Genomic DNA, 23,865 nt, shown 5'->3' on the forward strand with positions numbered 1-23,865 from the left:
GAGTCGAGGCACGCGTGGCTCCTTTGAATGATACGAGTAATCCGGGCGGAGATGGAATCTCGTGACCACCTTGCTGCCTGGCTCACGGGAGACGAGACGGCCGGGAGCGCCCCCACAGACATCCCGCCGCCTCTAAAAGCAGAAACTGGCACAATTCATCGGAGATAAAATCATCAGCGGACGCACCATCGATGGCGTCCCGTGCACGATGGAGCATGCGCTCATCGTCTCGTTGTAGTACTGCACCTGCGGGTCTGCGTGCGCCCCATGTGCAGCGGCAAAAGCTCATTCATGCTCATGCCCCGAGCACGCGCACTGAATGACATGCGCGGCCTGTGCGCGATAGCGATGGCGTCGCTGTTGCCACAGAACGTGAGGAACTGCGAAAAGAGCAGGCGCATGGATTTCAGCGAGTTCGTGTCGTCTCAAGAAAACGGCTTCCGGCGGGGTTGAGGGAAGTCCTGCGACTAGGGTGACCGACCGCGTCCTCCGTGGATCCTGCAAACTGCATGCTACTCTCCCTACTGCCACACGCGATTGTTTTGGTACTGCTATGGCCTTAATCATTTGAATATTGGACATTTGGATCCCGTTTGGATTACAGATTAAGCACAAAATTCGGAAAATTGTAATTCTTGAGCGGAGAATTCCAACTGGTCGGTTGGACAATAAATTGGAATCAGAATTGTAGCCTAATTCCTTGTGAACTGAGGGGTAACCACAATAAGTCTCAAATTGCAGGGTCGGAACCTATGAGCTATCTTTATATGCAAATATAGGAAGCTCAAATGGAGCACCATGGTGCCCAGGTTTAGATTTTTCTAAACATCCATTCGGACCACATTTAAGTAAGTTTTTTTCTTCAATATTTCAGTTTTTGGGTATAATTACAACTACAAAAACTCAAATCAAATATCCACGGGTCACATTCAAGTATTTTTTTAAAAAAAATATTGTGTGCAAATTCTTCCTATCGAAAAAAAAGAATAGCGACCTCTTAAATAGGCATGAGCCTATTATGTACTCTCTCCGATTCTAAATTGTTGTCGAAATATTACATGTATCTAGACGCTTTTTAACAATAGATACATTCATATTTAGACAAATTTTAGTCAAGAGGATCAGAGGGAGTACCACCTTACTCCACTTATATTTGGTTTCATACAAAATTCATGTGAAACTTCTGTCTCCTACACGAGACTATACCCCTGCATTCCGCAGTTCCACGTCGACCCATGTCGCCTGTCCGATTGAGATTCAAACAATATACTACAGAATCCAGATAAAGGTCCACGTCTTGCAACAGAGATAAAGGTCCTTGTGGGTCAGGGTGAGAAATCATGGAAATTGATCAAACGTCCCAAGTGTATGGAACAGCAAAGAAAGTAAACTGTAAGCAGATGTAGAGCATTTAATAAGCACATCAACAAAAAGAACTTGTTCAAACCTTAATAGTAAAGCGACCATGCATCACATCTTTCTGTTCTCTGCTTTCACCTACACCACGAACGATTGATTACAAATGAGCACCATGCCCCAATCTCTACACAATATCTGCCTTCTTTTGTGCTGATGCAATACTAAGGACTTCCTATAAAACTAACACCATCCTCAACCATGCTTTCACCCCCACTCCACCAATGATCAGCCAGATTTCTTGGAATTTTCAGTTCAGTTCCACCGAGTTTGCTTTTCATTTTTCTACTCTTTTGATATTGGTCAGCAATTTGGCACAAACAGTGGCTTGGCTTTGAAGCATTTTATTGAGAAAATCAGGCGACAGGGTTCAACCAGGGACGTTGAAGTGAAAGAGCCAGGATATGACGAAAGCAAACACCATACAGGCGAGAAGGAGGTTGAGAAACCGGTGCCCTTGCCAAAACCTCCGCGTTTCACTGGCTGGTGCTTGTGCAGATGCAGAGTTGCTTGATTCATTCCACTGCTCGATGAACTCCGCATCACCGAAACCTACTACATTGCATGCCGTTGAGCCGCAAATTTCACAGATCCTAAGAAAAGAAAGGAACATGTTTTAGGATTTCCACAATCAAATAACACATAATGAGGTTATGCTTGTATTTCAAGAGTAAATGACGGAGCAAAATTTCATTGTGTGACAACAAAAGGAACACATTTGATATTCAATGTCCCTTGAGCGGCTAAGCCTCTATAATTTAAGGACAATAGCAATAATAGGAAACCTCAACGTGGTACATCCTGATAATGTTTCAGCTAAACCACTGTTGAAGCAAAATAGATGTTAGGCAGTGGAAAGACAGAAGCCAGTTTCATCTGAAATCTGATCAAAGAGAAAGATCAACTCAATGGTGGAATTAAGGTTATGTTTGTGGTTTGGTCCAAATGCTGCAGTATCTTCGCAATTGCTTATCTTGGCTCTTAAATAAACAATTGTCAAGATAAAATTCTGTTACATTTAGCACTCTGATCTATTTGACAGTTCCAACTTTGAAACCACAAAGTTGCTGATGTAATAGAATCACATCAGCGAAAAAGTTTTGAAGGCAAAAGACATCACATAGTCCTCACTAGAACGGTTCTACAGTAAAAAAGTTGAAATATGCATCAAACAGAGACAAAGTTGTCTGTCCATCTCGACACGTGCACTTAAAGAAGCTCTTGCTGCTATCTTTTTCCTCAATCTAGAACTCAGGGAGGCACATCGCTGTAGTTGCTTGAAGATAATGTCTTGTTCATGATGTGAAGATTCCTCTCCAAGGCCGCACACCATATGCAACTATGTTCTTTTTTGCACCAGATGCGATCGCCTTCATTTTTTTTCCCACTTCATTTATATCACTACCATTCTACAATAGCATATTCATACTAGCTCATCAGCATCCGTTGCCAGGTAAATGCACAATATACTTTTACTCTCAAAAAACAAGTACTAGAATCTAACAGGTTCTTCTGACAATGTTTTTATTCTGAAAAGCACAGTTGCTGAACAATTATTCCTCCTCGATTCTGAATTCTCTAGTTCCTTATTTCAAGAATAACCTACATGTTGTAGAATCTCCACTGGGAAGTGGGAACCCTCCCTTTTTTTCCCAACAAGAAGATCCTGATGACTTGGGCTTAGAGCAGTGGGTTGCAATGAACTATGATTGCTGGCCATTTCTCATGAAGTACATTTTTTAGTGGAAGGTGACACAATAGCACCCCTTCTATAGTCTAGACCACCACAAAGGCATGTCATACAGATCAAACAGGAAAAGGTCAACACTTCCACTTGCAGAGATGAAGAGAATTACACAAGAATCTGCAAGAAAAGGCAGTCCGAAAGAAGGAATCCTGCTTTGTCACCTCCAATGTTCTATCTACCATATTCGGATTCCTAAGCCTTTACTATAGCCTACTGGTTAATCATACTCAACTTTACAATGTCCTCTCACACATTTCCCTGTAACCTTTGTGGCTTTGTCACCAACCAAAATAAATCAAAAGGAAAAAAACACACACAAGTTCCTACTAAAGATTCCTCAATCATGTGTTCGAGCATCCAAATGCATTATCTTTCACAAGGGCATCTATCCTAAACAAACAATGACAGGTTTGCAGATTTACCGAACTCGCCAAACAAAAAAATATCAAACGAGGAGCAGTTGGGCTTACTTGTTGCCCCTGATCTTGAACCAGGTCTCCGCGCACTGCTTGTGGGCGCAGGAGAGGTCGTCCTTGCAGGAGCAGCCGAGCACGATGCCGGCGCCGGACTTGACGGCGGCGCTCTCGAGGCCGAGGTGGCAGATGCGGCAGTTCAGCTCGTCCTTGTCGGGGCTGGCCTTGGTGATCTCGGCCGGCCCCGCCTCCAGGTCGACGTCGTCCAGCGAGCACTCCGACACGCACGATTTCCTGCCGGCCCCGGCTGTGACCTCGCGTTCCCCTTCCCCTCCGCCGGCGCCGGAGGGGACGGGCGTGCACGTCGAGGTGTAGTTCTCGAGGGCGGCGGAGTTCTGGCGGGAGTGCCATGACCGGTCCTCGGCGTCCGAGAAGCGCTGGCTTCCCTCCTCCTCGTCAGAGCTCTCCTCGGTGAGCCGCCTCCCGCCGCCGCCGAGGCGTTCCCGCTCTACGTCAGGCTCGACGGCGGCGGCGATCGCCGACTGCTCGCCGTCGTTCGCCATTGCCCCCTACGGAAACCTACAAAACAATCAATCCAAGAGGAGGAAAAGAATCACTTCAAATGCTCCTCCGACAAGGGGGAAATAGGGAAGGTAGAAAACAAGAAACGCCGAAAGCGCGCACTAAATACCACTCTCGCAGCTGCAGGCGGCTCCAAAGCAGCTCCAAGGAACCCAGACAGAGCTGCCACTTCACAACACAATGCGGCTGATCACGATTCACGAGAAGCGGCGACCCAAGAAGAATCCAAAGCGGAGCTCCAAAAGAGATTTGAGATATCTACCTACCGACGAGGCGTCATTAGTTGGCTAAAACACTGGATTTTGAAGCGGATTCTTGATCCATACCCTAGAGCGCGCAGCAGGTAAACCAAAAGAGGTGGAACCGTGAAAGAGAGACGACGGCGCTGGCAGCAATAGAAAGTGCGGTTCCAAGACCGAGAAAGAGTCCCGGGGCGGAAGAGGAGAGAAGGGGAAAAGAAAAGACTTACTGCTCTTGTCGGGGACGGGAAGAAAGGAGAGACGAGAACGAGACGGGACGACGGAGGTGGAATGGTGTCTGCCTGCCTCTGCCTCTCGTCAGTCATCACTCACACGGGCCTTTGGGGTCGTAGTCTAGGGGAGTAGTAAATGTGGGAAGACCGTGTCATGTGATCTATTCGATATTTTATTGGATTTTGGGGTCCGAGAGCGAGAAAGTCGTTCGATCGGACCATTTTTCACAAGCATAAAGATGTACGGTGAAAGACGTGGAGCGCCTGAAAAACACTTGTTTAGTCGTCTTGGAGGGGCAATTTCCTGATTTTATATCACAACGCTTTGGCAAATCGCAACAACATCTGATCGTGATAAACCCCCAAAAAGGCAATTACCCTTTGACGAGGTCACCCCCCCCGAACCGGACGAAAGCACCAAATCAACCTTTTTGGCCCGCGATATTTCGACCGTGCACTGTTGGAATCCTCTTTTTCGGCCGCTCTTCTCCTTCGCCTGCTTTTGCCCAGGACAGGCCTGGCCAGGATAGATCATGCATCTTGCCAGCCGACGAGTCAGCTCAGTCAGGTGCTGCTGTATACTGGTATCTCTCCGACTATGTTTCACGTGATTACAACAGCAGAATTTCCGTGCGGTGGGAGAATTAACAAAAAGACCTCGATTTTATTGATGAAAGCGAGTGAGGATCCACTACTGCATATGCGAAGGAATCCGGCCGGCGTGCGCGGCGAACAGGGGGCTTTAAAGTTCAAATAAGACCACCTCATCGGCTGGCCAACGTTGGTGTCCTCTCAAATAGCCTGGGGGCAGAACAGACGCCTTTCCTTTCCCTGGTCGGCAAAGTTGGTTGGTTAGTCCATTTGTTTGCTTTCCGGCCTCATTTCAGCACGGCTGGCCGCTTGAGTAAACTGCTCTGTCGCTGCATCACCACGTGCACATCCTAGCGTAATAGCCTTGCTAATCTGCGCTGGGAACCTGGAATCGGTAGGTGCGGTAAACGGATTCATGAAGAACGATGCAACCAACGCCCATCCGGTAGCAAGTTTCCGTAATAACCTCTCCTCCGTATCTCCAAATGAAGACCTATGTGAATTTCTGTTCTGCATCACAATAATCTTGTGCCACTAATCTATTACTCCCTCCGTTCCATATTAAGTGACTCAAATTTGTCCAAATATGAATGTATCGGTAACTAAAAAATGTCTAGATACATGTAATAGAAAGTCACTTAATATGAGATGGAGGTAGTAGTTGGTTAAAGTTTAGCACATAATTTTGTGTTGGCCTTTTTATATTTAGAAGGAGGAGTAATTCTAATCTTCTCTTTACACTTGTAAAGATTGTAGTCGGTTGTTCGTTCGTCCCACTAAAACTACTTTCTAACTTGTTCCTCGATCATTTGATTACACCCATTTAATATGATACATATATGTATACCATGATGTTTTTAATATATTGGATAAGTTTAACATATAACTTTGAAATATTATTTTCTCAAATAAATATTTTGAGAGAATTTGTATTTAGTACTCCCTCTGTTCATCAAATTAAGACCTATATTGTTTCCTTTGACCGAGCGTTTGACCAAAGATTACTTCATCAATATTTGACTTACGCGATAGAAATCATAATCATAAACAAGTACTTTTGAATAAGAATCCAATGATATCAATTTTATTTCACAAAAATATATATTAATAGACTAAATCTTGGTCAAAGGCTCGGTCAAAGAAAACAATATACGCCCTAATTTAAGAAACGGAGGGAGTAGTAGATTGAAAAAAAAATATGAGCACATAAATATTTTAAGAAAACTCATAAATGTAATATGTATATTTTAATTCCGTAATAACGACTTAGATAATACTACGTATGAGTTATATTCAAGGTTTACGTATGCACCCAACCATGCGATTATCTGTGTGCATTAGTAGATGCAGATGCTAGGGCTATCCACCTTTTCTGGAAAAAAAAAATAGTAGGTGTATGTGATGTTGTAAACGACATCTATAAATTATGAGTTGTACTAGATGCTCATTGCTCATAGAAAATGTGGATCTACTATAAATACACAAAAATAATAAACTGATATAAAATTTTGAGATAATTGTAATAAATCATTTTACATTGAAAATTTTAATTTTAATTCACAGTCGTAATTGCAATAAATGTATAAAGGTCTACAAAATCAGGTCAAATGGAGCTCATATGCTTCATGAAAAGTGAACTTTCGAGTTTCGCAGTGGCACATGCATAATTTTGCACTTTGATAGTGGCACAGAAATTAATGTCCTTAAACAATGCCGTATCCTCACGGGTACTTCGCTGTCCAAAAATATAAGACACATTTTTTAATTAACCGCCTAAGTTTATTGAAAAAACATTGACATTTATAATGTGAAATCAAGATCATAAATCTATTGTTAAATGTCGTGTACTGATTTAATATAGTAGATGTTAATGCATTTTGCTATGAAGCTGGACAAACTTAGAAAAATTGACAGTCTTTAAAACTTAAATACGATATATTGTGTGTCTTATATTTTGGAATAGAGGGAATACGAGAAATTTTATGCCGAACTTTGACAAAAAATTACATTAATAATATGAAATTATTGTGGCAGAAAAATAATATTGTTGGATTCGTATTAGGAAGCACTTTTCAATGGTATAATTTTATACATGTACGAAATATTATTTATACAATTGTCGGTCAATATTTGGTATATAATTTCACGTAGACCTTATATAACCGGACGGAGGGAGTATTAGCAAGAAGAAGTTTCTGATTGTTCGCAAGAGACCAAAAGTGGCAACGGCAAAGTCAAAGCAAGGCAAGCTTTACGACAAGGTTAGGATCCGAAATTCCGAACTGCCACTATATTTCTCCGTACATCATTATCTTTCTTTCTATATTTTTGGAATTTTGGGCGGAAAAACATCGTGCCATAAACTAGCTACTGCTCCCTGCCTCCCCATCTCAAAAGAAAAATGTTACTGCTTTCTCGGGCGGCATCGCTGCCAACCTGTAAGAGCAGACGCCAACGCCACTATCGTTCATCGCAGGCTGGCAGGCAGCATTGAACCATGACCTCGGCCACGCACAGCTTAATAACTCGATCCAACAAGTCCACAGCAAGACTAGCAGATATAAACGGAAGGTTCTACAAGACTACAAGCAAGACCAAGCTTGACAGTATCGAAACTATTCAGGGGAAGTGCATGGTTATCTTCGTGCCCCATGACATACAGGAACTGTAACCATCAACCACAAAACACCCAAAGGAAAACTAGCTGGAAAGAGTATGGTGAGCAGAGAGAAGAGGAACGAAATAAAGACCGGTCTCATGCGGTCAATTTTGCCAAGAAATATCACCGTCTGTTCGCTATGCAGAAATCATAAAATGTCTATGGGTGCAGATGCCACATCAAACCTAAGATGGAACACATGCAAATAGGAAGGCAGGAACACTGGGAAATCAATTACAGGTAAATTCAAAGAATGAAGATGTCAAATAATGCAACGACTTTCTTGGGTCCACTCCTGTCAAATCATCGAGGCTGGAAGCAAGAATATAACCTAATTCAATTTATCCAAATCTTAGAAACCTGTAAAGCCTCCAATCAGAATCCATGGCTCGCCCCATGAGGTACAGAATCTTGATATCAGCAATTCCACATGCATATCCTATAATTGAGAGAGTAGGGTCCAGGGAACCGACCATCTTGTGACAAGCGTCAGGTTGCTGCAACTTTATGCTGAGAAGATTGTGTGACCTGTGTTTAAGGAGAAGGAGAACACCAGTTATTTCCATCTTAAGCAACATCATTCATGCCTAATAGGCTAATATGAAGACCTGAACACAGAAATGGCAAAATGATCAGATGCCTGTCCTCCCAGTGAGGCATTAGCAAGATGCAGCCCATGCAGTATAATTCATTAGGCATTGCTTGGTTAAAACTAGCATTTACACATCCCTTTGTCTACTAGATACCAATGGAGCCTCGAGACTTAGACCAGATGACCGTCATAGAGACTTGGTTCAGAAAATTAGTAGTCTACAGGATGTACAAACAAGAGCTCCTGGGAAGCTTTTTTTTTTCTTTCTAAATGGAGATCTTACCACCGGCCTCCACAACCAGGGAGACTTGTACAATCTAATGTTTAGTTCACTGGAATCCATATACACCTAGAGATAGGGTAGAGGCAAATAAAAGCACCAGTAGTACCATAAATAGGTGAAGCAACCAAAAGATGTGCACCCAAGACCCCTACCAAAGAGAATGATTGCAATAAACAATAAAACCAAACGGCAAAATAATAGAATCAATCAGTACAACATAGGACTAGCAGAAACTATTTCCCATCCCTTGTTAGGAGCGCAAATATAGGTAAGCATCACTATAGTGTTATAAAGGAAAATGACCACCAGAGTGGCAGAGAGAAAACAAAGCTTAGTAATACTGGTAATGTTCAATGGTATATATAAAGGTACATGCCAGAGTTTAATTTTCGACAGAAAAAACTTGCTGTGAAATACTCATGAGAGCAAGTCAAACCAAGGGCGTGCCTCGCATGATTCTACTAATAGATTATAGCAATTCAGAGTCATAACCAATCATCTTCATGTTCAACTAGCAGAAAATTACTCCCTCCGATCCATATTAATTGTCTCAAATTTGCCCAAATATGGATGTATCTATGCCTAAAAAGCGTCTAGATACATGTAATATTTCGACAATTCATATGGATCGGAGGGAGTAATTGGGAGACACGAATCTAGCCTTTCACAGGCCCATCAGGACAGCCAACAATATAAACAATGGTGCTGGAAGAAACCTGATGTCTGACTAAGATGGCATATACAGAAACACTAAAGACATGAAACTACAGCTGTTGCTGCCAACGCCATTGTAGATCTATATCCCTTCCAAATGGTGAAATGTTTATGGGAAGATGAGACTAACATGTTACTGTAGGAAATCTTTACTCTTACTAGTAAGGAGCCCGTGCTTTGCCACAAAAACATGAAAGGAGTAAGGCAGTTACCATAACTGTATAGTGTGTCATACAATTTTTATGTCTTTTGTGCTCTGAATGGACAGACACAAAGCAGAGGTGGTCCTTTGACCTTTGTGCTCCGAATAAGGTCATAATGTATGCCTCTTTTGGTAATAGTAGTGTGGGTGAAGTAAAAGGTGGTTATGTGTAAGGTGAGAAGAGAAGGTGACGGACCACCGCCACCAATTGCCTTCTTTATAGTACTCCTTCCGATCCATAATAAGTGTCGGCGATTCAGTACAAAGTTTACTATTATGGATCTTAGTTGGCAGCGGTCCGTTCAACCTCGCCGAATCATCTCTTAAGTTGCCAAGGAATTACCACAATTATTGTCTATTCTATGTAGTAGACATCTGTATCACGATATTTTGATTAGTTGATTCGGTTGATGTGTTTCGAGAAAAAAAAAAACTCATATACTCATAAAGATTTGAGTCAATGGCGGTTCGTTCATTGTCGCCGATATTATCTCATAAGTTGACAAGAAATTACCGCAATTATAATTTATTCTATGTAGTACACATACCATACATGTCACAATCTTTTGAGACAATTTTTGTATTTTGAGATATTTTTTTATATTGCACAAAGTTAGGGTTTATGTGACACAAGCGTTTAAACAACTCAAGAAATAAAAAAACTTCCATAGATGTAGCTAGTAGTACTAGATAATAAATGAAATAAGGTGCTCATAGAACAGGAAGATCTACATATTCTGTTACAACAATATAGTAAAAGTAGTAAGATTTAATGATGGTTAAAATCCCAGACAAGCACACACACACAATAAAGCTTCAATTTTATGGGGTCTACACATACTTATTAATCCCATCCCTTTCCGGCCGAATGACTGAAATGTTCCATTTTTTCTTCAAAAACGGTATGCTGAGGCACTCATCCATCTACTCCGGCCGAAACACTCAGTACAGCCATCCCACAGCCAGTTGAAAATATTTATTGTACCCATGGATGTGCAGCTTAATAAAGTCGAAAGGAGCATGTTGACATCATCACATGGCCAGTGTATATAAAGGCAGATATTCTATTGCTTCCTTCTCTCTACGCGATATGGTATTATCATGTCCTGGCCATTGTACTGGTTCGCTACAAGCATGTAATGGCCTATTGGGATGAGTCCTTGCAATTGGGCATGCACATGGGCTTGTGTACCTGAAGCAATGGATTATTTTAACTACAGGTGGGTTCAGCACTTTGGCCACCATTTCTTTTCTCATTTTGTATTGGTTATATGCCTTGTAAAATTACAAAATATTGATTGTATATAAAAACCTGGAATGACACACCAGAATACTACGGTATCAAAATGTTCCCTTCCAAAAGCCAAATCGAAATGACTACCTCAATGGAATTAATAAGTATGGGTCTATCTACAGCCTGATTCCTTATGCTTCCTGTCGGAAACAACTGCAATTTAAACGTACACAATTTCATGGGCGATTAAAAGGAAAAAGAGAAGTGAAGAGAGTCATTATTCAGCACTGGACCATAACGGCGTGACATCATGTTTTTTCTTCCAGGGACAAAACTGAATGCAAATAGATATAGGATTTCCTTATAATATGCAACAGACATATCCATTTAACTACCTGTGTGATGCAATCTGAATGAATAGCACTAAGAGCATGAAAGAAATATATACTAAAAGGTGAAGGTGACACATGCCTTGCACTCTGGAAGACGCAGCTCAGGAGCCAGGAACATAGGATTATAATATCGGGCTGACTTGATTATGCCTGAATATAGAAACAACGGTTAATATTTCAGTATTCCGACCCACATGATTCCTAATTTGTCACGATGGAGGAACGTACCGCAAGGAGTTTCTGGCGTCACTTGTTTGAAGACTACTGTTCATCCAGGCAATGCTGCTAAGTTCTGATACCAACGAAGCAAACCTACTGTTCTGAATTGGGGGATGATCTTCAAACTCATTAAACTCAGGACCCAATAACGAGTCGTTACGAGGTCGCTCCTCAGCACTGCAGCAACCATGGCCGCATTTGTTTGGCACATCAGCAGCAAAGCATGTTAGATCAGCACCGAGAGCTTGAAGGGTTGAGACAGACCTTGTTGAACTCGACATTTCCTTTTGCGTTGATTGAACAGGTCCTTGATTGTATGGTCTGAATGCACCAACCTTAGCAACTGGTTGGACCAGGTATGGCTGATCAACAACTTCAGTGATGCAATTGTTATGATCCCTGGTTTGCAATGCCACAGAAGTGCTTCCAGCTTGCACAGGAACCAGGTATGGCTGTTCAACAACCTGAGTGCTACAATTGTTATTATCTCTGATTTGCAATGCCATAGCACAGCTTCCAGATAGTTTTTGCACAGGAGCTTCCTTCACTTCCATAGCATTGAAGGGACTATGCTCGACCAATGGCCGTGGTTTTTCTAAAACCGCCCTAGACATCTCTCCAGTAGGTTGCTCTACAGCACTACCTTGTGTGCATTTTCTACCAGTGCAGTACCGACGTCTCAGAGTGGAATTCCAGTGGTTCTTGATTGCATTGTCAGTTCTGCCAACCAAATGCTTCGCAATAGATGCCCACTTATTCCCATGAACTGCATGAGCCTCCATTATAATACGGTCCTCCTCTTCTGCAGCCAAGAAACACAGATTTAGAGAGCAAGTACACGAGATATGCTACATAACACCCAAACAAGCAATTAAGTGTATGATGTATGATGTCAATAATATATGCTACATAACACCCACACAAGAGATATGCTCCCGCAAGATGTATTGCCCCTCGGGCTTGTTTGAGTAATATATTCAGGTGGGGAGACTCCCCCCACCCGGGTGATTCCTCAAAAAAAAAGTATGATGTCAATAATGCTAACAACAGAACTAATAGTGCATCTAAGACTGCGCATTACGAATGAAATTCTAGGATTTTCATTCTTGGTACATGAGTACTACATAACCCATAGGCAAATTGCAGTAAATGGATGAAAAGGGAATATACCAGTGAAGGGCTTGCGCTTGACGTTAGGGTTGAGCTGGTTACACCAGCGGAGGCGGCAGGACTTGCCAGAGCGCCCGGCGATCCCGCCCGCAATCAGCGTCCAGTTCCGCGGCCCATGCTCAGTCACCAGACTGCTTAGCAGCGCGTCCTCCTCTGGCGACCATGGCCCCTTCACTGTCTCACCAGACGCTGCAGACGCGCCGGTGAAGACCACGTCATCGCCGTCATCCCCGGAAGGAGGCGGCGACGAATGGTTTGGTTGGGGCTGGGGCTGGACTGGGGCTTGCATCTCGGCCATGGAGGGGGAGGACGGCGAAGGGTGGTGCGGCTCGGGTTGGGGAGGGGGCGGGACCGGGGCTTGCGTCTCGTCGGCGGTGGAATGGGAGGACGATGACGACGGCGGAGGGTGGTGCGGTTGGGGTTGGGGATGGACTGGGGCTTCCTCCTTCTCGCCGGGCATGGAGGGGGGTGGCGATGGCGAAGCATGGTGCGGTTGGGGATGGAGTTGGGGCGGCGCTGGAGCTTCCGTCCCGTCGGCCGGCGAAGTTGGGCTGGAATGGGCAGAGTTGGCGGCGGATGGGTAGGACAGCGGCTGCGGCGAAACGGCAGTTTCGGAAACCATGGTGCTGGTGGGGTGGGAAAACTGGTGTTGCCTTTTTACGGCTGCCATACGGGTCCCAGGTAGTCAACTTTCTTTCAGTCCTGTGGGAGAAGTCAACATTTTTTTGTTCCGTGTTTTTCTAGAACGTGTTCCGTGTTTCTTTCTCTGTGGAGACTCTTCTTTCTGGGCTTTAGGGCCATAAGATTGAAGCCCATCTGTATGTACTGTTAGCTCAACTCCTTGTACGCCCCCTCTCAAAAATAAATACGGAGTAAAAGATTCTCAAAAAGAAAACTTCTTGTACACCCACCGTGACATGACTGGAAAGTGGAAACCTGCACCGTTTGCTCTCAACAACAACAAAAAAGAACCTGCACCGTTTTGTGATCTCCTTTTGTAGTGGGGGTGATCTGTTTATAGTGATTAATTTCCTTTTGGGGTGCATTCAACTCTCGTTGAAAACTACTCGTGTTAAAAAAAACTCATAACAAGCATGTAAAAAGAATAGTTTACATTGGGTAACTAAAACCACCACAATTTTTTTGAAAAAGTCTTGAATCTTCATACTCTCTCTTGGCTTTGCCTTTTTCTTGTAGCGTTTGTCTCCCTAAAATCATCGTAGCCTTCTTCCACTTCTCACTGCCATATATCGTCGTTGCCACCGAGAGGCAATGATAACAAAAGAATAAACAACTTTCAAATAAAAAAATAGCTTGGTCTTTCAACAAACATAAGAGAAGATTTCTGCTAAAATATAGAAACCTTCCAACCAAAAGATCAAAGGTTTCAACTAGATTTCAGATATAAGGAGAGCGGTAGAAAAAGAAATGAAAAAGGAAAGGTGGTGGACCTCTGGCCCTCTGCTGCATGTTTTTTGCGGTGGTATTTGAGTGCCCGACCAAAGTTCCCACCAAGGAGTGCTTTTGCATGCTTTATTGAACTTACCACAAGTCCGCAACCTTGGAGTGCATACGTAGTTCAAAATAGTATTCTTTTGAATGATATGCGTATATTCTAGACTCATCTTCAAACATTTTTAAGCAATGCGATTGATATTGCTACCTTCGTTTAATTATGGCGTTCCTCGATTTAGCATACGACTAAATTAAGAAATAAACACTAAATTTGAAAAGAAGGCATGCAAGAACCTTAGCCATAGGGAGATCACCACTAGAGAGAAGGACCTTCATCGTTTTCTTGTCAGCCATCTCTCTTATTTTTCGGCATTGAGTGGATCAGGATTTGCTGATTGCCTGAGGTAGTTTTAGGATTCTCTAGTGTCATATGTTTTTTTACTTCTTCTTTTTCTAGTGCTGTTCTTCTCCAACAATTTCTTTGTTGGATTTCATTTATATTGGGTTCTATAAGATGAACTCTTCACCCGTGCAATCACGGTGTATTGAAATTGTGTTGAATATGCGTATGGGTTATGGTTGGAAACATACACACGAAGGATTAATAGGTGTTCAAGTCAAACACTTATACTCGAAGGATTATTCCAGAAAGGCAAACTTCGGTTGAAGTGGAGGAGCGGAGGCCAAAACGGTACGACTCATCATCGATCAAACCCATGATGATATGGGAGTGATTGGCTATTGGAGTGTGCGTCGGACACGGACTCGACCTGAGGGGTATGACTAAAATCCATGTCGATTAGAATGTCTGGAGTCCCACTTGAATGGAGAGTATGCATCCGACTTGAGAGGATCTAAGGCCTTAAAAGGCGGGCCAAAGTGGGGCGAGGGAAGAGAACCAAGTATGATTGCACAAGGTCAGGATTTTTTTTGGGCAGAAAAGGCAGGAGCACTGCCATTCATTAAAGAGAAGAGAAGTTAATATTTACGAGAGAACGTCTTAGAAAATAGCCAAAGCGCACAGCCGCGCAACACAAAAAAAAAGCTACTACACTCGGGCATCATACAACGCAACCGGGCTAATTTCATTAGCCCACAAAAAAGACTTGAAATCCTCCTGACCTTTGTATGCAACTACATCAACAACCATGGATTCATTGTTGAAAATTCTGCAGTTACGCTCTTTCCACACATTCCAAAGGTCATGAATTTTGAGAGCACAAGTTTTACAATTGAGGGTTCCGAGGAGAGGTGTTGTCAGGAGTTGAGGGTTTTGGCCAGAGCGATCATGCCGTAGGTCCCGAGGGGTCAGATCAACACAACATGATGTTGTTGGTTTTGTCACGACGAAAAGTTTGGGCAAGAGCTCATAGTACTCTATGAGTTTGGGCGAGGAGCACGATCCACGGATGTACCAAAGAAACAACACAACAGGACCAGCATCAAGGGGGAGGAGGAGGTTACGTCAACTAGAGGGAGCTGAATATGAGACTTTGAATTTTTTTTTAAAAAATCATGTAAAAAAATTATGTCTCTACATGCTATTGTTATTCTTGTACTCCTTCCGTCCAACAAAGGATGTCTCAATTTTCAATAAATTTGAATGCATCTATACACTAAGTCATGTCTAGATCCATTCAAATTTTGACAAACTTGAAACATCTTTTGTTGGTCGGAGGGAGTAGTATGAGTACAGACATTTTCTTTGAGGTCTTTTACGGTACCTTTAAATTTTTGTGAGCCACCCGTTCTATTAGATCCTAAGTCCCATATTGATTTGTACTGCCGGTGAAAACAGGACTATCAAAACAGAGTAGTAGCAGGTCGAGGGAAAATTCAGCAATCCCGAAAAGAAAAAGGAAAAAAAACATTTCCGCAGGAAATTTCGGCCCAGGCCCATATGGCCGATCGAGCCGACCGACGTCCCTTCCTCCTCCTCTCGTCGCTCGCAACAGAAGGATCCGTCCTGGTTCCTTATCCTGCGCCAAATAAGGAACGGACCTGGCCGGAAAGACGAAAACTCTAATCCCGGGAAGGTGCGTCCTAAAGCATCCGGGGAGGAGCATGCGTACGCGTCCTGGAGAAGGACGGAGGTGGTGGCGAGGCGTGGATTGTCTGACTTTAAGTCCCATGACTTTATGTGGCTGACTTGTGGGTCCCATGGCTGTCTGGCCCGCACGTCAGCCACACAAAGTCAGGTGACTTACTGCAGAGAATCCTTGCCGGTGGTGGCGCCTCGCGCCTGTGTAATGTTTTGGAGACCGGCCCTGGCGAAACTGATGGCGCAGCAGGCAGCGGTTGGGGTGGGGGTGGGGGGGGTGGGGGGGAGCGGGGCGGGGGCGCGGGTCAGGATGGCAACGGGGCGGGTCTGGACGGGTCGACCAAATCCATATCCATCGCCGGGCCAACTATCCATCCACGAAAATATCCGTTGGATGCAAAACAATATCCACATCCATATCCACCGGGTATACATGGATTATCCATATCAATGCAATATACTCCCTCCATCCAATATTAAGTGACTCAAATTTGTGGCGGACCCAGGATAAATTTTAAGGTGTGGCGGAGTTTACAAGGCAAAAAATCATATCATAACTATGACAAAGTTCATTGGATTACTTGATATATACTTATATTACTTTGTGTTCAACAAAAATAATAATCCAAAAATAAGATATTGCTGCCCAAAATACCTCAATACATGTCACTTATGTGGATGACCGATCACCGATTTATAATCTATATTAACCAAAAGACCGTATAAACTTACGAAGTACTCCCTCCGTCCCGAAATAAGTGACGGGGATTTGTATCTACAAGTAGATACATCTATCGAGTAGTGGATACACATGTTAGTAATTTATTTATTTTAATAAATACCGGGTATCCATGGATATCCATGAATCAAATATGATATCCGTGCCCACTTCACGAGTTGGCGGGTATCTACTCGTGGATATCCATGGATCGAAAACCCGATCCATATCCGCGATCCATGGGCTGGATATCCATGGATATCCACATTTTGACTATCCATTGCCATCTTGAGGCGCGGGGCGGCAGCAGTGGCGGGCGCACCTGCCGCGGCAGGCGATGCGTTCTTTTTTTCTCCAGATGATGGGACGAAGAAGAAGATGCGATCGACCTATTTGATCTACTAGCAGAATGCTCGTGCGCTGTCACGGCTCAGGCAAGCCACTTTTAGGTCTTCTTCTTTTTTCTCTTCTTTTTTCTTTCCTCTTGGGCCACACCCATTCTCACTCTTGGGTCAGCTTCCCCGAGAGCGCCCAGCCCATGACCAGACGAGCGCCCGTGCCAGTCTTCCTCCTCGTGCCAAAATGCCGGCCGCCGCAATCTTCGCCCTCGACGATGCCTCCTCGGCCCATGACCCGTCCAGGTGCTCTGAACCGTATCCCACGGTTCTTCCCTTCCTTTTCTCCTCCTCAATCATCCCCCATAATCACGGCTGAACCGCCTTAGCGCGCGTTGTCGTAGCGGCTCCCGAGTAATCGCCGACGTGGCGAAGACACGAAGCGTGACACTGAGGAGTTTACCCATGTTCGGGCCACGCAGAGGTGTAATACCCTACGTCCTGCTTTTGTGCTTGGATTCCATTGATTTAAGGGTGTTTACAGGTTGCCGGGGGTGGCTCCGCGGCTAGCTACTTGAACTCCTAAGAGCCTCTCAGCTCTGCCTATCTTAGTGTTACTATGTGAGGGTCTAACCTAGTCAGAGACGAGCTCAGTCCCAAAGGAACCAGTGGGATGCGAACTGAGCCTGTTTTCTCTGAAATTAAACGGTGTATGACAAGATGGAGCCTGCATGCCAGAGCCATCGGCTCTCGGATGGAAGGAGGCACCGCATGCTGGACCATATGCTGCATCGCATGATCAATCTGCTGTTGCACCTACAGATAACGAGCATCACCAAAGCAGGAGAGTAAGGTCGAATGTATGAAGAGATATCTTTGGGCTTTTAATTGTGTTTTCTCCGCCGCGTCAGGAAAAATATTTTTGTTGGATTAGGAAGGGTCTCCTATTGGGCTGCGCCAAGAGAGGGGAGCTCGGCCGTCTGGAGCGGACGAAGGAGTGGTTTGCGTGCGGACGGACGAGGTGGGTCTCGGGGGCTTGACGAAAAAAGGGAAGGAAAAAAGGTGGAACGGTCCGTACTTTTTACATTGGTATAGATATAGATATAGATATATTCGGTGCAGGTAATGGGCCAGCCAGCTTAGTAGCCTAATATACATGCCATTCTGGCGCCCACAAATTTTGTGGGATATATATAGGTAGATTCGGTGCAGGTAACGAGCCAGCTGGCTAAATAGGCTTAATATACCTGCAATTCTGAGGGCCCACAAATTTTATCAAAAGTTTGACAGATGACGGTGAAGTGAACGGGCCGTATTTTTTAGATTGTTATAGATATAGATATAGATATAGATTTTTCTACAAATGGATTGGCTGTTTTGGGCCTAATGGGCCTAGTCTGGTCAGGGCTACAGTGTTTTCGAGGTAAAAAAATTATTCTGTCCCTGTAATTAACGTTCTACTACTTCTTTTTTCGTATAGTGTCGAAAGGCACTAAAAAACCTTTTTTTTTCCGGGTAGTATGAGTGCAGACCTTGCATGAACTAACACAGTTAAGTGTACATATTGGACAATTCGTGTTGGGAATGATCGCATCGCATCAAGTATATCTATCCATGACTATATTCTATCCATAGACTATTCTGTCACAGGTTTTGTGATATCGCCACAAGCAATCACCAAACCTTGTTGCTCATGTGACCCGTACGAACAATATCAGATGATCTTTGTACATGCTTCCAGTGAGCAAGTACGTCTTCCTTCCCGCTGGTCCAGGCAGCTACGCCGAACTGCTGACACTGTGGATAGCCTTCAATTAGGTGAGAGGTCCCCGTCGTGTCCACGCATTCAGGATCAAATCTGTTCTTTGGCTGGGAGCCTGGGACCGTTGGATGCCCGAGCCGCCCGGGCGGGCGTACATGCAAAACGGAAACAGGGCCTCCAGAAGATAAACACTAGAAGGTTTCGACGAAATCTTGCCCGTATGTATGTACATCAGAACGTTATCTCGTCAAGATAGACTTGGAGGATCAACCTACCACATGATCGTTTTCCTCGAAAACCCGCCACATGATTTTCAGGTCATCGTCATTCTCTCCGTTCATGTCATCTTATGCCAGATGTGCTGGCTGCTTATCTAGACGCTTGTACTACTATTGTCCGGTTATGTGTACATCCAATTTTGGCACTCCTGCAGCAGAACAGAAGATTTGTTGCTTCAGAAGGCATAACTTGTACATAATCAAATTTTGTCTGCATTGTGTTATATTTGACAGAATACATATCATTGCAGATGTTCTCTAGATTCAGCTACACTGGGACCATGTCTGCTGGCATAATTGAATGTTCGAGCAAATTATCGTCTAGATGATAACTTCAAATCGGTGGCTAGGCTACCTGGTTCAGGTGCAGTCGATGGGATACTTATGCTAAACCTCAGCTTAGAGATGCTTTTATTGACCGAAACGAGGGAGCAGGGCCACTTAGAGAAAACTGTTTAGCCATGTTTTGCTTATTGCACATCTATCCTGACGTACGTTAACATGATGGTTCGTCAGAAAATAATATCTTGTGTCCAAAAGTAAAACTCATGATTGTTTCTGATGAAAAGGGCATCTGCCGACGTGTCGATAATGCCAGCAAAGAAAGAGAATTTGACGGTGCTCCTTGGATCAGTAGACCAGGAATTTGCTACTGCAATAAAAGCTAGCCACGAACAAGTTAATTAGTCAGACAATGGTCGACTGGCATAAAACCTCTCTGTCAATCGATCAGCCCGCATAAAACAAATTGGGCCCGGGACACCTAGATTACAAGCGTGTGAATGTGCAACATCGCTAGAAGCCCTTGTGTCTTTATGTCGCGATCACCCCGCCCCAAAAACAATTGGACAATTTTTTTTTTTCGAGGCATATATTTCCAGTCGGACTAAGCTACGCAAGTGATTCCTGGAGGAGTGCCAAAAGCATCCCTATAGTATATATACTTATCGTGTTTCCTAGAAACTAAGCTATACAAGTTGCCCGCCCAAGATCGCCAACAAAGATTTGCCTTTGAAACTGCCTAGCTTTCCTCTCTGACACTGCTGATTTAACCTCTTCGTCTTCGACGACCTTGGTGTTCTTCCATGGCGCAGCTTTTGTGGTTGGCGTCCGTGCTTCTCCTTGCCGCCAGTTCGGTGGCAGATGCCGCAACTGCGAACTACACATTCACAGTACTAATCTCCAACTTGTTTATATGCATACGAGCTTTGTTCATTCAGTTCATAGAAGGTTTTCATGACAAGAGAAACTTGGCCATGCCCATGCCCAGTTTATACTCAAGTACTTACACTGTCTAGCTATCAGAAATTCAGAATCAACTTGTGTGTGGGAAACAAGATAACTCTCTCTCTATATATACACCTGAAAATGCAGAGAAAGTTGTATAAGTTTCCTCTGCTTGCATATGCATGCCAATGAAATCTCTTAACCTGCATGCAACCCAGTAGGGACCCGTGTCTGACTACTGTTTCCTCTGTAATGCTGTTGTTAGGTGGCGAGCATGCGAGTTAATCGGCTGTGCAACAGCACTGACATCATTGCGGTGAACGGCCAACTGCCTGGGCCAACGATAGAGGTGAACGACGGCGACGAGGTTGTCGTCAATGTAACCAACGGGTCGCCATACAACTTAACCATCCACTGGTAAAATCCTGGTACTTCCTGAACTAGAAAACTATTCCAGTCTCTGAAACTTTCTGTGCTGCTTCTTCCTTTTGAGAAAGAAACATCCAGCCGTTTGTAACTTGTAGATGGCGTGAGGGACCTGTCATCTAGCTACTTCGTTGGATGCTTGAGGTGTCCAGCTGATAGGCAGTTTAGTTTCACGGATTAGATTGTCTGATTATTTTAGCATCTGAACTAGCATATCTGAAAGCCGAAAGAGAAAGTTCTGAAAACGACGGCTTACCTGTCAGAGGGACAGCAGCTAGCTTTTGGAGAGCTCATCGTGATACTCGCCGGGTGCAGAGGCGACGAAGTCCCATTACAAGTTTTACAACAAAACCTTGCCAAAAAGAAGATGACACAAGAAAGTAGCAGCAGCAAATATTATAGCATTAATCTACTAGGGCAAAAGCAACGGTTTACAGCCTTTCGCACGGTCTTTTCCCGCTGGCAAGGACGGCTATGACCTGTGTCTAACCGTGTGTGATTGGGTGGGTTTCTGGGAACTGAAATTGACAGGCATGGGATGCTCCAGTTACTGACGCCATGGGCGGACGGTCCGAGCATGGTGACCCAGTGCCCGATCCAGCCCAACAGCTCCTACGCGTACCGCTTCAACGTGACCGGGCAAGAGGGCACGCTGTGGTGGCACGCGCACTCCTCCTTCCTGCGCGCCACCGTGTACGGCGCCCTCATCGTCAAGCCCAGGAATGGCTCCGCCTACCCGTTCCCCACGCCCGACCAAGAAGTCCCTCTCGTACTCGGTAACAACAACGCCGTTTGGCCCCTTCCTGGATATTAATTGATGATGAACTGATGGATGTGGGATTCTTTGGCATTATCCTGATCGATTGTGGATGAGGTCTGGTGGTACAGGCGAGTGGTGGAGCCAGAATGTTGTCGACGTCGAGAAGGACGCGCTCATGTCCGGCCAGCTTCCTAGCCGCTCCGACGCCTTCACCGTTAACGGTCTAACCGGCCAGCTATACCCGTGCGCAAGTATGTGGCGTCAGTTCGTATGAATCCTAAAATAGTTACCGCAGGTGAAATATTCATGTAACAGTTTGATATTTTTTGCTTTGTAGATGAGACGTTTACGGTGGTGGTGGAGCCGAACACGACGGTGCTGCTCCGGGTGATCAACGCCGCGCTCAACACGCACCTCTTCTTCAAGTTGGCCGGCCACAACTTCACCGTGGTGGCCGTGGACGCGTGCTACACGGCCAACCACACCACGGACACGCTGGTGCTCGCGCCGGGGAACACCGTGGACGCGCTCATCTTCACGGGCCCCAAGCCGGCCGGGAGCTACTACATGGCGGTGCAGCCGCACGACACGATATCCCCGGCCACGATGGCCACCTCCGACGACGACTCCACCGCCACGGCCATCCTGCGCTACAACGGCACGTCGCCCACGGCCACGCCCGCCATGCCGGCCATGCCGACCAGCTCCGACACGTCCACGGCCAACGCCTTCTACTTCGGCCTCAGAGGCGTCAAGGCCTTCACGGCGGTGCCGACCAAGGTGGACGTGAACATGACCATCGAGCTGGGCCTGGGCCAGCTGCCGTGCGACTCGGCCCAGACCAGCTGCAACGGGACCGCCTTCGCGGCGGCCATGAACGGCGTCTCGTTCCGGCTCCCGACGCGGGTGTCGCTCCTGGAGGCCCAGTTCAAGGGCAAGCCTGCTGGGGTCTACACCGCCGATTTCCCCGACGGGCCCCCGGGGAGCGGCATGGCGATGGTGGAGGGGACCAAGGTCAGGAGCCTCCCGTACAACTCGACGGTGGAGATCGTGCTCCAGAACCCGACCGCCGTCCCGGCGGAGAACCACCCGATCCACCTCCACGGCTTCAACTTCTTCGTGCTGGCGCAGGGCCTCGGGACCTTTACGCCGGGCAACGCCAGCGCGTACAACCTGGTCGACCCGGTGTCCCGAAACACCCTCGCCGTGCCCACCGGGGGATGGGCCGTCATCCGCTTCGTCGCCAACAACCCAGGTGCTGCGCGGTCGCTGCTGTGAATTATTCCGGCCCAACTTATATTATATGGGCCTGAGATGCTAATTTCGAGGTTTGGGCTTTTTCTCGCAGGGATGTGGTTCTTTCACTGCCACCTCGACGCGCACGTCCCGATGGGCCTCGGCATGGTGTTTGCGGTACAGAACGGGACGGCGCCTGGCTCCATCCTCCCTCCGCCGCCGGCGGATCTACCGATGTGCTAGAACTTGCAAGTAAACGGCGTGACGTCAGTACATGATCCTGCGTGTAAAATTTTACAGATTTGTTCTTGTTGTACAAAAAAAAAGTGGGCATGTTGTTAGTTTATTTCTTGTGTACTTACAAAGGAAGTTTACATCGATTGTTTTTGGTGTAACTATATGTTCTCTTAATTTTTTACAGTGTAAAAAAAACAGTGGCTTCACAAGTTCGGGCGGTGTAAATATACTCTGCTGATTGGGATTACAACTGACTTTGGCCCGTCGGATAAACTAATATCCATGCATTAGCTCATTTGGCTGGAGGCAACATCTTGGCCAACGGACGAAATCGTCTTCATTGGTGGCACGACTTTCTTTTTGCAAAGTGCCAAATCTTATTGCCGTCGTCAGTTACCGCGTTGCGTTGCGTCTCTGTCTTAGGAAACGTTGGCACAACGGCTATATTTGAGCCTAATGTATGCTTCTGAAACAAAAAAGGAAATTGCAATATGAATATCAGTAGCATTGTGGTGCACTAACATATACCTCTGCGGTATGAATACTAACATACCTCTGCGGTAAAGTGACATACTCCAAAAATATACTCCCTCCGTCCCATATTAAGTGACTCAAATTTATTTAAAAATGAACGTATCTATATATTAAAAAACATCTAGATACATGTAATATTTCGACACTTAATATGGGACGGTGGAAATATT

General features: G+C 45.1%; 3 protein-coding genes and 1 long non-coding RNA gene across 6 annotated transcripts; 1 reads left to right on the forward strand and 3 right to left on the reverse strand.

Annotated features, from left to right (window-relative positions):
- Positions 1-1,386: 1,386 nt before the first annotated feature.
- Positions 1,387-4,770, reverse strand: LOC100825802. Of its 3 annotated transcripts, XM_024460305.1 has the most exons (4): positions 4,628-4,764; positions 4,268-4,420; positions 3,634-4,155; positions 1,387-2,009 (listed from the first exon to the last, which is right to left on the reverse strand). In XM_024460305.1, the coding sequence occupies exons 3-4, from the start codon at positions 4,137-4,139 to the stop codon at positions 1,787-1,789; spliced, it is 729 nt and encodes a 242-aa protein (XP_024316073.1). In that variant the 5' UTR covers positions 4,140-4,155; positions 4,268-4,420; positions 4,628-4,764; the 3' UTR covers positions 1,387-1,786. The 3 variants fall into 3 exon arrangements, with proteins under 3 accessions (XP_024316073.1, XP_024316074.1, XP_010232561.1); XM_024460306.1 differs by lacking the exon at positions 4,268-4,420 and having other exon boundaries at positions 4,628-4,770; XM_010234259.3 differs by having other exon boundaries at positions 4,268-4,752.
- Positions 4,771-7,960: 3,190 nt separating this feature from the next.
- Positions 7,961-13,334, reverse strand: LOC100827463 (transcription factor MYB1). The gene is made up of 4 exons (XM_010234261.3): positions 12,687-13,334; positions 11,526-12,318; positions 11,377-11,447; positions 7,961-8,408 (listed from the first exon to the last, which is right to left on the reverse strand). Exons 1-3 carry the CDS (start codon positions 13,306-13,308, stop codon positions 11,420-11,422), a joined length of 1,443 nt encoding a protein of 480 aa, XP_010232563.1. The 5' UTR covers positions 13,309-13,334; the 3' UTR covers positions 7,961-8,408; positions 11,377-11,419.
- Positions 13,335-20,164: 6,830 nt separating this feature from the next.
- LOC100826116 (laccase-7) lies at positions 20,165-23,423 on the forward strand. Its single transcript, XM_003564568.4, has 6 exons — positions 20,165-20,447; positions 20,768-20,919; positions 21,460-21,704; positions 21,817-21,939; positions 22,026-22,943; positions 23,037-23,423. Exons 1-6 carry the CDS (start codon positions 20,361-20,363, stop codon positions 23,165-23,167), a joined length of 1,656 nt encoding a protein of 551 aa, XP_003564616.1. The 5' UTR covers positions 20,165-20,360; the 3' UTR covers positions 23,168-23,423.
- LOC112270899 lies at positions 20,191-21,595 on the reverse strand. Its single transcript, XR_002963495.1, has 2 exons — positions 21,185-21,595; positions 20,191-21,080 (listed from the first exon to the last, which is right to left on the reverse strand). It is a non-coding gene; the product is annotated as an uncharacterized LOC112270899 (long non-coding RNA).
- Positions 23,424-23,865: the final 442 nt, after the last annotated feature.

Source organism: Brachypodium distachyon, chromosome 2 (assembly GCF_000005505.3).
Source record: "Brachypodium distachyon strain Bd21 chromosome 2, Brachypodium_distachyon_v3.0, whole genome shotgun sequence".
Classification (NCBI taxonomy): domain Eukaryota; kingdom Viridiplantae; phylum Streptophyta; class Magnoliopsida; order Poales; family Poaceae; genus Brachypodium; species Brachypodium distachyon.

Excerpts from the sequence above, each read along its gene's own strand:
- LOC100827463 (XM_010234261.3), bottom strand. The coding sequence starts at position 13,308 with ATGGTTTCCGAAACTGCCGTTTCGCCGCAGCCGCTGTCCTACCCATCC. Across the intron at positions 12,319-12,686 it reads CAAGCGCAAGCCCTTCACTG|AAGAGGAGGACCGTATTATA; the intron begins GTATATTCCCTT and ends TCTTGGCTGCAG. Across the intron at positions 11,448-11,525 it reads GACGCCAGAAACTCCTTGCG|GCATAATCAAGTCAGCCCGA; the intron begins GTACGTTCCTCC and ends TTCTATATTCAG.
- LOC100825802 (XM_024460306.1), bottom strand. The coding sequence starts at position 4,139 with ATGGCGAACGACGGCGAGCAGTCGGCGATCGCCGCCGCCGTCGAGCCT. Across the intron at positions 2,010-3,633 it reads TTCAAGATCAGGGGCAACAA|GATCTGTGAAATTTGCGGCT; the intron begins GTAAGCCCAACT and ends TTCTTTTCTTAG.
- LOC100826116 (XM_003564568.4), top strand. The coding sequence starts at position 20,361 with ATGGCGCAGCTTTTGTGGTTGGCGTCCGTGCTTCTCCTTGCCGCCAGT. Across the intron at positions 20,448-20,767 it reads CTGCGAACTACACATTCACA|GTGGCGAGCATGCGAGTTAA; the intron begins GTACTAATCTCC and ends TGCTGTTGTTAG. Across the intron at positions 22,944-23,036 it reads CTTCGTCGCCAACAACCCAG|GGATGTGGTTCTTTCACTGC; the intron begins GTGCTGCGCGGT and ends TTTTTCTCGCAG.